At 46.7% G+C, this 13886-nt stretch overlaps 2 protein-coding genes across 5 annotated transcripts in view; both read left to right on the top strand.

Moving 5' to 3' along the window:
* Positions 1-4464, top strand: part of LOC122683652 — a 143784-nt gene extending 139320 nt beyond the window's left edge. Inside the window, exon 5 of the mRNA XM_043887439.1 lies at positions 4324-4464. Within this exon, the coding sequence (XP_043743374.1) occupies positions 4324-4456 (133 nt within the window). The 3' untranslated portion in view covers positions 4457-4464. The remainder of the gene's footprint in view (positions 1-4323) is intronic.
* A 17-nt stretch (positions 4465-4481) lies between these two features.
* The window catches only part of PDZD2 (PDZ domain containing 2), a 255476-nt gene continuing 246071 nt past the window's right edge, over positions 4482-13886 (top strand). For 3 of the 4 annotated variants that reach the window (XM_043887462.1, XM_043887461.1, XM_043887459.1), the window contains exon 1: positions 4482-5163. In XM_043887462.1, the coding sequence (XP_043743397.1) occupies positions 4688-5163 (476 nt within the window). In that variant the 5' untranslated portion in view covers positions 4482-4687. The remainder of the gene's footprint in view (positions 5164-13886) is intronic. The other variant, XM_043887458.1, reaches the window with a different exon arrangement.

The raw sequence follows: 13886 nt of genomic DNA, 5'->3' as shown, positions 1-13886 counted from the left end.
CAGGTGGGATTGAGGATCATAGCAGAAGGAGGCATTAACCATTATAATCTCTGAATTTTGTGAATGATGTCACCCTGCTGAGAATACATGGCTTAGCTCAAAGGGGATCCAAGAACGGTGGTGGATTCTAACACCATATCAATAAATTAACTCAGGGACAGAAGCATTCATTTGGAATGTTAAGGCTGTCAGCTTCAAGCTACTCAAAATTAATTTAAATTATCACAGCTGTTTGCTTGAGATGGGAAACTAATTGGAGAATTAAGCATGGTAGATACAAGCGAACTGCACTCTTGCAGTGGCTCCCCAAGTCCACAAATTCTGCTCCCTCTTAAAATGGGTCGATCTTCAGGATGAACTTTTAGACCTTAACACATATCATCCATGGAGGGATGTTGGTATTTGTGATGACTGGCAGACTTCTGTGTCTTCTCTGTGTCAGCATTCTGTTCGCTGAGCTATTTAGTGCTGGATTGTTTCATGGGATATTGTGAACATACCACATTTCTCCCAGTAGTGTTGTAAGAGCGTGTGTCTTTGCATATGCCCCAAGTCATCTTAGATTGTTGCAGTGGATGGGAATGCCTCTATGCCCTTTATTTGTAGAAAAACCCACAAAAGGAGTTGATCAAATAGGGAGCTGGAAAGATTACTGGTAAATTCCAAGTTTTAGGTAAAGAATTGAAAGGTTATGTAGTCCATGAATAACCTCAATAAGATTAAGTCTCTTGACGGTGTCTGTACATTTGAAATCATTTTTCCTTTTCTGAAAACTCCACTGTCCAGAGGGTGGACTCCCAGCAGCCGTGTTGATACCTTGTGACCGCACCTCCTTGGCCATAACTGATGGATGGACTCCTGATGGAAAAATGATCCAATCTGAGCCAATCAACTGTATTCACCGCCAATGTACTAATTAACAACTTTTGAGTTACAAAGAGCAAAAAAAAAAAGGCTTTTTCCTCTAAGTTGTTAAAATTTTCAAATGTAATGTATTACAAAGATCAATGTTGTTGTTCAGTTGCTAAGTTGTGTCCAACTTTTGGCAACCCCATGGACTGCAGCACTTTAGGTTTCCCTGTCCTTTACTATCCCCCAGAGTTTGCTCAAACTCGTGTCCATTGAATCGGTGATGCCATCCAACCATCTCATCCTCTGTCATCCCTTCTCTTCCTGCCCTCAATCTTTCCCAGCATCAGGGTCTTTTCAGATGAGCCAGCTCTTCACGTCAGGTGGCCAAAGTATTGGAATTTCAGCTTCAGCATCAGTCCTTCTAATGAATATTCAGGGTTGATTTCCTTTAGGATGGACTGGTTTGGTCTCCTTGCAGTCCAAGAGACTCTCAAGAGTCTTCTCCAGCAACACAGTTCCAAAGCATCAGTTCTGCAGCACTCAGCCTTTTCTGTGGTTCAACTCTCACATCCATACATGACTACTGGAAAAACCATAGCTTTGACTGTACAGACCTTTGTCAGCAAAGTGATGTCTCTGCTTTCTAATATGCTGTATGCTGCTGCTGCTAAGTCGCTTGAGTCGTGTCCGACTCTGTGCGATCCCATAGACGGCAGCCCACCAGGCTCTCCTGTCCCTGGGATTCTCCAGGCAAGAACACTGGAGGGGGTTGCCATTTCCTTCTCCAATGCACGGAAGTGAAAAGTGAAAGTGAAGTTGCTCAGTCGTGTCTGACTCTTAGCGACCCCATGGACTGCAGCCCACCAGGCTCCTCCATCCGTGGGATTTTCCAGGCAAGAGTACCAGAGTGGGGTGCCATTGCCTTCTCCGAATATGCTGGACAGATTTTGCTTTTCTTCCAAGGAGCAAGCATCTTTTAATTTCATGGCAAGTTTTCATTTATTTACACATCTCCCACTAGACTATGAATGCCTACAGGACAGGGAATTTACCTTTTGACAATATATTCCCAGTGCCAAGTTCAAGGTCGGGTTCTCAGTATATGTTCATATGTTAGATACATGTTGAAAAAAGTGGAAAAGAAGTGGACACATTAGTTGCTCAGTCACATCCAACGCTTTGCGACCACATAGACTGTAGCCCACCAGGCTCCTCTGTCAATGGGATTTCCCAGGCAAGAATACTGGAGAGGATAGCCATTCTCTTCTCGAGGCAATCTTCCTGAGAAGATAGATTCTTTACCATCTGAGCCACAAGGGAAGCCCTAAATGCATGTTGCATAAATACAGTCTGACATCGAGGGGAAAAATTTCTATTGCTCTTAAGTTTGCATCTCTTCAATCACTTATTTTCCAAATGAACATCTAACCCAATATGTTTAACTCTTGTTTTCACATGTATGGAACCATCTGAACTGTGACTAACACCTTGAACCACCATCAAAATTTTAATTTTAAAGAATCGTTTAAAAAATATTTTAAATTATTGAGAGTCTACAAGGTGACAGACAGTGTGCTGGGGTGGGGAGTGTATTGATGAACCAGACATTGTCACTGTACTTGAGAACCTCTCTGTGGCGTATGAAAAGCCTCAGAGATCATTTAACTCAACTTTCTCACTTTACAGATGAGGAAACAGAGACTCCTAAGAGTTGTTCATCCTGGTGGAAAATGTTTTGATTTATTCATAAGACTTTAATATGTCTGTGTGGAGTTACTATTCAGTGAGAGGTGTTACTTATTTGGGTCAAAGAAATTGATTTTTGTCCATGTATGGATTATCTTTTCTTTGATCTTGCCTTTCTTTTTAATAGGCACATGGTTATGTAGATGATATTTACTAGGCTTTTGATTTATAAGGAACCAGTTAATAGCTGGCACTTCAGTTCTCTGGAAACTCACAGCCTACTCTACTAGAAGTTTCTTTACGGTTCCTGAGGAATAAGGTCATTTATTCTTGACATGGCTTCTGACACCTCTCCCATTTGTTATTATTCCTTGTTAAATCACTTCCTGAGAAGGCTTGAGAATGTTTTCCATCTTAGATGGCACGGTTTATATTGACTTTCTCTAGCTGAGAGTGAAGTTCTAAGAAGAGACTGAAAGGGGTCATTTTTCTGTGTTTACAGAGGATGGAGGTGAAAATCTCTTTGGAGGAGAAGGAGAATTGGCCAGGGAGTTCAATTAACCTTCCACTGGGAGGAATGGATTGTGTGCTGGGCACTCTGCATGTTTGGGCAGGGGGAGGTGAGGGGAAAGAGGATATCACTGCCAGCCTCGCAGAGGAGCCTGCATTAGCCACGTGCAGCCTGGGGAGTCAGTCACTGAGTGAGCCACATACCCAGGACAAGTCAAGGAGTGGTCAGGGCTGCTCATCCAGAAACCTGGAGAAACACCTCTCTGCAGGAGATAGCTTTGAGGTTGGCCTCACATAGGTTGCCAAAGAAAAAGAAGAGAGGAGACTAAAAGCTGGAGGCTGTAAAGAGACATGATTCTGTCTGAATGTACATGATGAAGCCAGGACCCCAGCTAAGCTTAGGACTCACAGTGGTTTGGGGGAGAGCCGCGTCTCCCTCCCAGCTCTTCCTCTTGGTCGTACTGTCCAGCAGAGCTCGGGAATGGAGAGACCTCCTGGGCATGCACTTGGGCCCATCAAGGCAAATGGACACAGACCTGAACTTCTTGGGAATGTGAGCTCTCCAATATGTCCAGCACCCCTCTGCAGTCTTCCGGGGAGTCTTGTCACACAGCCTCCGGGGTGGATGTGAGTTTGATGGGACTTGTCCTGACAAAAGTTATCTCATTTCCTTACTGATCAGGGAAATGTCCTGGGGAAGGTCAGCGTTTCAGAGTGTTCTTGTCTGGGGGAAGGGTGTGTGTGTGTGCATCCATGCATCTGTGTATGTCTGCATGTGTGCAACTGTGCGTACATCTGTGTGAATCTGTTTCTGCGTGTACCTCTGTGTGCATTCGTGTATCTCTATATGCCTGTGCATCTCTGTGTGACAGTGTGTGTATACATCTATGTGTGCATCTGTGTGTACATCTATCTGTGTGCGTCTGTGTTTCGGTGTGTGCTTCTGTGTATTTGTGTGTGTCTGTGCACCTCTGTCTGAGTATGTCTGTGTGTGTGCATCTCTACATGAGTGTGTGTGTGCACATGCACAACCATGCATCTGTGTATCCATGTGCATCTGTGCATTTCTGTATGACAGCGTGTGCGTGTATTTCTGTATCAGTGTATGTGTGCATGTTCACACGGGGTGGAGGGAACACAGCAATGGGATGGGGAGGGGCACTAGGTTCCTGACTCAAAAAGCAAGCACCCTTCTTCTGTAATGCTCTCCTGCCGTGTGTTCTATGTCAGAAGGCTCACTGCTGTAACAGGAGTTTTTTGTTTTTCCCCTCCCAGGTGTGAACGAGTCCAGGGGAGGTCACCCTGTCGCTGCTGGAGGGACACCTCATTTCCAGGTCCTCTGCACAAGCCTGACAGTGAAATGAACCAAGCAGGCACTGGCGGGACACTTCCTTCCTTTCCTCATTGACGCTCCGGGCCCAGCGATTGTTCCCCTGTTGCTCTGATTGTGAACCGTCCTCCTCTTGCCAAAGCAAACAGCCTGGACTGGAGGAGGAGTTCCTCAGGCTTGTCTGCCAGCCTGACCATGAACGCAGGCCAAGCAGACGACAGCCCGCGTTCCCGAGGGACGTGGGGCCCCGCGGGGCCCGGCCCTCAGGAGCAGGTCCTCTCATGATGCTGGCGCCTGGGAGTGAGCACCATGCCCATCACCCAGGACAATGCCGGGCTGCACCTGCCCCTGCTCTACCAGTGGCTGCAGAACAGCCTGCGGGAGGGCGGGGATGGCCCGGAGCAGCGCCTCTGCCAGGCGGCCATCCAGAAACTGCAGGAGTACATCAGGCTGAACTTCGCTGTGGACGAGAGCTCCGTCCAGCCCGACCGCAGCCCCCCTGGGATGGAGATCTGCACCGTGTACCTCACCAAGGAGCTGGGGGACGCGGAGACTGTGGGCCTCAGTTTTGGGAACATCCCTGTGTTCGGGGACTATGGGGAAAAGCGCAGAGGGGGCAAGAAGAGGAAAACCCACCAGGGCCCTGTGCTGGATGTGGGCTGCATCTGGGTGACGGAGCTGAGGAAGAACAGCCCAGCCGGGAAGAGTGGGAAGGTGCGCCTGCGGGACGAGATCCTCTCCTTGAACGGGCAGCTGATGGTCGGCGTTGATGTCAGTGGGGCCAGGTGAGTCGGGGAGCACCAGCTGGCAGTGTGGGGGCGGATGTGGGACCCCTGTGGCTCACTGATGCCTGATGCTGAGGGCTGTGAGCCCTCCTGTGGTGAGAAGCCAACAGCATTTATCCCATGGAGGGAAACTACACACTCTAGAGATTTTGCGGTATTTATATGTTTGTTTTGCTTCATTCTCTCTTAGAAGACTCAGGCTCAGAGTTTTTCCTTTTTTCTCGAAACTTGGGGTAAGAAAGAAAAGAAATAGTACATGATAAGAGGATGAGAAATGTTACATTGAGTTAGACCCAGCATCTTACCTCCAATCGGAAGGCCATAGATTGGGCCTGCCTGTCCCTGTGACCTTTGCCACCAAATCACAATTCAGAAGCCTCTTGAGATGCTTAGAAATGTCTTTAGACCACCGCCCTGCAGTTTCCCCATCCTGGGAAGATCCCCTTGGATCTCATCTCAATGAACATATTTCTGTTTTCTACCCATGTGGCCACTTACCATGGCAGTAAGTTATGGTTGAACTGTTTTGCTGTTTCTTGAGTGAATTATGGTCCCCAAGACCACCTTCAGCTTCTATGATTCACTAGAACTCACAGAACTCAGAAAAGCTATTATACTCATGGTTATAGTTTTATTACAGTGAAAGGAATCAGATTAAAATCAACAAAGGTGCACAGAATCCAGGAGAGACCAGGAGCAAGCTTCCAGTTGTCCTCTCCCGGTAGAGTGATACAGAAGTACTCAATTCTCCCAGCAACAATGTGTGACAACGTATATGGAGTATTGGGGAGTCCTGGGGAGCTCACCCAAGTCTTGGTGTTTTTGCTGGGGGTTAGTTAGTCACCTAGACACCTCATGCCTGTGTAGCTGACCTTTGTTACTAAGTACCCAGCCCTTCCAGAGGTCAAACTAATACCACGTGGTGGCCCCCACCAGAGGTCACATTAGCATAAACCATCCGGTGTGGCCGAAGCCCTCAGGTATACAATGACACTCCTTGTTGTTGTTGTTTAGTCTCTCAGTTATGTCCCGACTCTTTACGACCCCATGGACTGCAGCACGCCAGGCTTCCCTGTCCTCCACTGTCTCCCAGAGTTTGCTCAGACTCATGAAATAGGAAACAGGCCTGTGGGTGTTCTAAGATGCACCCGGGATTTTTTTAGTCCGGTATGGTAAGACATGCAGACAGAGGAACAACTGTCACGAAGGGAGGAGTTTATACCCCAGATTCCTAGAGGCGGGAGGCACAGTGCAGAGCCACAGGGTCAGCATTGGTCAGGAGACTGAGGGCGGGAGGGGAAACAGGGCCCAAAGCCTTTACGAGGGGTTTCAAGGGAAAGACTGGGTGAGACGTGGTAGGTACACTGAGGAACCTTAGGATAGGATAGTTTTAGTAATTTCGGCAAGCTCTGAGCTATAGGGGTGGTCTCCAATTGTCCAGTACCTGACCCTGACTAATTTAGACAGGGGAATAGAGACTTGATATGTGGTGGTGATGGTGGTGGTTTAGTTGCTAAGTTGTATCTGACTCTTGTGACCCCATGGACTGTAGCCTGCCTGGCTCTTCTGTCCATGGGATTCTCTAGGCAAAAATACTGGAGTGGGTTGCCATTTCTTCTCCAGGCTTGATGTGTGAGAGTTGGATAAAAGAGACAGTTGGGATTTGGGCTCTGGACTAATTGGTTAGTATGATTGACATCAAAGGCGCGCTCCTCAAGAGAGTTGTTTGCTAGCTCTAGAAGTTAGCTGCCCCTGATGGATAGCAGGGGCAATCTCTCCAGGATCAAGTCTCCAAATGCCAGAGCATCAAGAATACAGAAACTGAGGGAACAGCCAGTGTCCTGGGCTCTGAATATTTTCCATGGCTAAGGGAGTAAATCCTCCAAACATAACTTTTCACTAGGCAACAGTCACGGCTCTGAAATTCCCTTCTCTAAGGGGCTGTTGTGTATACGCCAGGTGATGAAGGGCTAGGTGAAAGAAAGTCTACCCAGGAGGTCCTTAGGTATAGGCATAGAAGAAAGGAGAAGGCCAAAACCCTCTGCTTAGTCTTCAAGACATTATAAAAGTGAATCAGGCAATGAGACAAGGGCTCCTGGAGTCCTGGTCTCCCAGTGCCCAGAACAACCAGGACATTCACAAGACAGGAGAGAAAAAGACTGGGTTGATTTTTCAAGATTGACTCCTTAGTTCTCTGGCATAATTATAACAAAAACCATTTATTGAGCAGTTACGGCTCTAGGGACTCTCTACCGCCACTGTCATTTAATACCTACTACAACTCTATATAAGGGCTTCCCCGGTGGCTCAGATGGTAAAGAATCTGCCTGCAATGTGGGAGACCAGGGTTCGATCCCTGAGTTGGGAAGATCACTTGGAAAAGGAAATGGCAACCCACTCCAGTATTCTTACTGGAGAAATTCCATGGACAGAGGAGCCTGGTGGACTACGGTTCATAGGCTTGCAAAGAGTCTGAAGTGACTGAGCATGAACAGGAGCCCAACTCTATAAAGGACAGCTTTAGAGGAGAACCTTGACCACAGAGAGGGCATGTAGCTTACACAAGGTCACCCGAGAAAGAGGCAGAACCAAATATGAACTTGAGTCTAGCGGCCACCACCGTCGGTGCCCCTGAACCCTGTTCTGTACCACCTCGAATCTGCCCAGACCTATACTCGGGCCCTTCATGCCATCTGGAGCTCCATTTCATGGATGGTTTATAGCTTCACAACGTACCTCCTCGACATAATCGTAGACAAAAAGGGCAGTAAGTGACAAGAACCAAACTCTAAGGCTTCCTTCCACTTACTCCAAATTGACAAGGAAAACAGAAGCCGCTCCCTGCTCTCCCCTACCATGTCTTAAGAAAGGAACTCAATTTTCATATAAACTTCCTTTGGCAAACTTATGTCTAGCCTGAACTTTAGGACTGGAAGCACTTTGAGATGAAGTGTCAATGGGCTGAAAGGGTTTTGAATGTTCTCAAGATATCCTTTTTCACTATTTGTAACTGTTTGCTTCAACACTAAATTTTCCCACATACCTATATAGGTTTTGTCCTAAAAAAGTGGTGAGTAGGAATTTGGTTCTGCAGAAACCCCAATGTACCTCTCTCCCCCTCAGCAGACAGCCCCCTCAGTGACTGTATATTCACCATTACTTGTAGGCAACAGATTTCAGGTGTCAACACACTAACTTCCCTATCCCCCCACCAACATGATAAGTTGGAATATCACTTGGAATTATAACAAGAGGGACACTTTTGGGCAAGCCATTATGCCCCTTCTCTTGAGCTTGATGTTGAATTCAAAAATCCCTTAGATGATGTTATGGGTTGAATTATGTGTCATGCCCCTCCAAATTCACCTATTGAAGTCCTACCCTCCTCCCTCACCAGTACCTGAGAATGTGGCTTTATTTGGAAGTAGGGTTGCTGTGGATATATTTAGTGAAGATGAGGCCCTATGGGAATGAATAGGTTCAGCCCCTGGTCCAATATGACTAGCATCCTTATATAAAAGGCAGATCTGGGGACACAGACATGCACACAAGGAGAATGCCATGTGAGGGTTGGGGTCAGGCTGCCACAAGAGAAGGAACTACCAGAAGTTAAGAAGTTCTATAGGGTCTATGGGGTCACAAAGAGTTGGACAGTACTTAGCGACTGAACAACAAGAGAGGGACATGGAACAGATATTTCTCCCATACTCAGAGGGAGTGTAGCTCTGCCAACACCTTCATCTTGGACTTTTAGTGCCAGAACTAAAAGACAAATTTCTGTTGCTTTGGCTACTTGGTTTGTGGTACTTTATTGTGACAGCTCTAGCAAACTAACACACGTGATATTTTGACCCTGTCACCTACGGCTGGTCAGTTATTCAAGCAATTTCCTCCCTGACAAGGTCACTCTGGAAACTTCAGAGCATTGTGGATGTTTTTGGAAGAGGACACTCTGAAAATTGTGTGTGGGTTAAATGTGGGCGGAGCAGGTGCAAAATGTAGAAGATGAGCTCATGGTTGGCTTATTTTAAAAATTAGTTTAGGGTCAGTTTGGAAAGATCATCCCTGCAGGAAGAGCAGAGAATTCTCAGCCATGGGTCTGCCACCCTTCTGCACCCCTAAAACCATTTTCAGAGCTTAACCTGAGAGCGTCCCAAACTTATCCCCAGACTGCAGACCCCATTCTGCTCTCTCCCTGACTGACACTCCCAAGGTTTGCAGTTTGCTTCCAGGCTCCCCAAGTAACTCTGGGAACCCCTCATTCTTTTGAGTCTTGACAGTGTCATGGTGGAGTGAACTTTCTGAGAACTTTCTGAGGTGGGAAGGGGTACCAGTAACGGGTGCTATCACATGCCGCATCTTGCAGGCATGGCTGGTAAACACAAAAAAGGAAAGCTTTTGTTTGCAACTCTATCATACCTACTCCGGGGAAGATGAGGTTTTCTGGAATGTTCTATTTATATCTTTTTGGTGAAGGGAGAACTGGGAAGATTTTTTTTACATTATTTCCTACAAGGAATACTTTGTAACCCCAGTCCCTCCCCCCAAACCCCATCCCTCCCTCCCCACCCCATTCCTCCCTCCCCTAGCTTTCTATAAGTAAACCAGATCTGTTCCCTGAGGACAGATTGTTCCAAATTGGTAACAAGATGTGGGATTAATTAAAATACAACCCACACACCAAAACAAAAACAAGTAGCCTTTTCTGAAAAGTAAAAGGGCCCATATTCCACTGAAAATGTATTTTTTCAGGGTATCAAATTCAACTGGACTTTTTTGTACTGTTAGTAAATATGAGCAGGGCACAGTGCAGAGAACATGGGCCTGGAAGAGGCGGATCTGGCTTCTAGACCCACTTATTGGCCCCTTGGGTGAGTGACCTCAGCCACGGAGGCTGATGCTTTCCCCAACGGGGTCGTTTAGTGGGTGAGATAAGAAGATTTACTTGATGTCCTGAATAGGCCTCTGGCACATGTAGATATTCAGTCAAAGGTAGCTTTTCACATCCTTCCTGGTTGGCCTCAGGTGATCTGAACCCAGGGCACAGTCTAAACTAAGAAAAGGCCTTTGAGTTTGAAGGGCAGCATCCATGTGCATGCTTAGTTGCTCGGTCATGTCCGACTCTTTGCATTGCCACCATGGACTGTAGCCCGCCAGGCTCCTCTGTCCATGGGGATTCTCCAGGCAAGAATATTGGAGTGGGTTGCCATGCCCTCCTCCAGGGGATCTTCCCAACCCAGGGATCGAACCCAGGTCTCCAGCATTGCAGGCGGATTCTTTACCCTCTGAGTCACCAGGGAAGCCCTTGAAGGGCAGAGAAGAGCCTAAAACGCTAGCAGTTTGCTCAGCATGAAAAGAGAGTAATCTTCAACCCAGAAATCAGGGTGATATTCAAACACTGAGTGACCTGTAATGTCATGGGTAGGAAACGATGCTGGTGCCTGCAGGAAAGGGTCCTGGAGCCCCTCAGGGCCAGACGGCACCTTTGAGTTACTGGGGTGTGAGATACATACATGGTCCACGGAGAGGGACCAGGGTCCCGCGCAGGCAGAAGGACCTGGGGAGCTCAGGGCGATTGGCCAACTGAGACAGAAGAACTACTCCTGGGCGGACTAGCTGGATGTCAGCCCTGGCCAGAGGTAACCTTCAGCTCAGTACCACTGCCTTTAAATTGTGTGTAAAATTAAATTTAGGGTTGTTACAAGCTCAGACTCTGGTTACCCATGGCAACCCTGAGTTCTCTCTAGGTTATAGCAGATTTTAAACAGAGTGTCAGGAGGCTGCTAGAAGGTGTTACTTGGAGAAATGACTGCAGGTAGTGATGTAGGAGACTGCAGGAAGGAAGAATTGCCAATTATAGCTTTATAATGTAGTCTCTGGGGCCATTACACACAAGGGTCCTCCTGCCTCCCTGAATATGCCCATAGGCACCCAGTGCTCTATTGGAGACTGTATATATAGTAAGAGGTAGTCATTCTGATGACCTAGAACATCCAGGAAAGGTTAAATTATATTCAGTTTGCCGTTTAAGGAGCCAGAGAAGCGTGTAATACACTTCTGAGAGATTTCCATTACGGAAGGTTAAAAGGAAAACAAGTTTCAGCATTTAAAATTCAATTATCTGGAAACTTCATCAAGTGGAACAGCCCATTCCCCAAGGTTGCAGCGTCAATGGAGCGCTGCAAGGGCCTTACGCTCGTGCCCACTTCATTCTTCTCTGCCTGCTTGCCCCGCATGCTGTTTCATGTCATGTCATGCTTTCTGGAAGGCAGCCCAGATTTCATCCAAGTCCTATTTTCTCATCGTACCGAGCAGGAAACTGAGGTTCTGGGAGGAGGTTTCCTGGGGTCAAGAGAAAGAACCAGAATTCAGGGCCTCTGACTCAAACTCTAGAACTTTTTCTTCAATGCTACAGTAACCAATGAAATTAGATTTTGTTTTTTTTTTTTTTTTTTTGCACTTTACTGTTCATTGTAAGATACAAATTGAAAATCACATTTTTCTGCATATTTCTACATTCATTCTCTAAACAGATGGTAGTTACATCTAAAACCTTCCTTCTCAACAAGAGTTTAACCCTTAGCAGCTTCATCAGTGTGTAAGTGATGGCCTTTGGACTGGGCTTTCCCTCAGGTCTTCCACAGGCTTTCTGGGCAAGGCTGTGGACCATCCTCTGCCATCGCCTGCCACCTTGTGGTTGAAATCAGGCATGGCGCTAGGAGCTTTAGTCAAGCTTATTACTAGGCTGTGTGGGTTTCTCAGCTGCGCCTTTAGGATGTTTTCAGCCTTCAGAGCTCTCTTCTAGAATGGGAACATCTGAGCCATCCCTAAGCAGAAGGTGCCTCAAGCACCACTCCCCCTCCTCTGGGTGCCTGATCTTCTCATGCTACCCCCAAGAGGTGGCCCATCCTGGCTCCCCCCAGGGTAACCCCTCCCCACTACACTCAGCCCCTGTCCCTGCTGCTGCTGCTGCTAAGTCGCTTCAGTCATGTCCGACTCTGTGCGACCCCATAGATAGCAGCCCGCCAGGCTCGGCCGTCGCTGGGATTCTCCAGGCAAGAACACTGGAGTGGGTTGCCATTTCCTTCCCCTGTCCCCTACAAGTAGACAAGTAGCTGATCTGATAAACCCACTCGTGCTTAGCTCTTGGTGACGGTGGGGGGAAGTTGTCCATCCCCAGCCCAACTCAAGCCTCCTGGAATCAGAAAGCCTCAGGGGAGGGTGAGTAGCAGGCAAACCCAGTGGGGTGGGTTCCTTTAGAAGCCTAGCATCTTTGTGCACCCTCAATCACAGCCTGTAGGTAACTCCAGGGCCATTTACAGAGCATATTTTCAAGGTCTGTTTGTTGTTATTTTTTTTTTTTAATTGGAGGATAATTGCTTTACAATGTTGTAGTGGTCTCTGCCATACTACAATGTGAATAAATATATATATAATATACATATAAATATGTTATTTATATTTTATATATTTATAATTTTATATTTTATATGTATATTATATAATGATATTTATATGCTTGTATAGATATATATTAAAATAATACATATTTATATAATTATACTGATTTATATCTATCAGTCATAATTGTTTATATGTATCTGTATCCCCTCCCTGAGTCTGTTCTTGTGAGGGGAGATATTACATGAAAAGAGCCACTTTCTATGATTTAAAGAGAGGTAAGGTTGCAGAACTCCATTCAGAGATGCTCTTTAACTTCAGCCCAGTAACCTGCTTCTCCTGGTAGCCCCATCAGAGCTGCTACTGGGGGACTGATTTCAACCATGGGAGATGGAAAACCCAAGTATTCTACTGGAGACACTTGCTTTGAAACTCTTAGCTGTACTTTCGAGAATCGTTGTAACTGTAAACCAGAAACGGAAAGAAATGCTGGGAGCATCTCAGTGTGATCACAGTGCTACCAGCCTGACTTCATATCCTTCTCTCTCTGGACACTCTGGGGCCATTTTCAAGAATTTTGACTCCTACTTCATTTTATGTCCAGATATTAAATAAGTGATAAATATTTTTATTCTCTCATTTTGAGCACCAGATGCCCTCAAGAGGTTTTCTTTTTCTAAAGGTGATTGTCCAAGCTTCAGCACCGGTTTCGGCCCTTGTCGCTCTTTGGTCTTCTGGAATGGAGACAGATGACCACATGGCCTGGCTTAGATGTCCCTAATTAGGACCTGTTTGCCAAGCCCAGAGGTTCAAAGACTTGAATCCCTGTGTTTTGGGGTCCACCTAGTGGTTGCTGCCTTCTCGTAGGGGACAATAAAATCTGATATTATCAGGACACATGCGTGTATATGTGCAGTGTATGTTTTTTGCAATTTATAATAAACTATGGGGCTCCCCTGGCAGCTTGGCTGGTAAAGAATCCGCCTGCAATGCAGGAGACCCTGGCTCAATTCCTGGGTTGGAAAGATGCCCTGGAGAAGGGATAGGACTCCAGTATTCTTGGGCTTCCCTGCTGGCTCAGACAGTAGAGAATCAGCCTGCAATGCAGGAGACCTGAGTTCGATCCCTACGTCGGGAAGATCCCCTGGAGGAGGGCATGGCAACTCATTCCAGTATTCTTGCCTGGAGAAGCCCCAGAGGACAGAGGAGACTGGTGAGCTACTGTCCATGGGGTCGCAAAGAGTCAGACACAACCAAGTGACTAAGCACACAGCACAAAACATGGGTTTTCAAAAGCTACATAGATGTCTTCATGAGATTCT

This window comes from Cervus elaphus, chromosome 25, assembly GCF_910594005.1.
Source record: "Cervus elaphus chromosome 25, mCerEla1.1, whole genome shotgun sequence".
In the NCBI taxonomy this organism is placed as follows: domain Eukaryota; kingdom Metazoa; phylum Chordata; class Mammalia; order Artiodactyla; family Cervidae; genus Cervus; species Cervus elaphus.
This window is presented reverse-complemented; position numbering and strand designations above follow the sequence as displayed.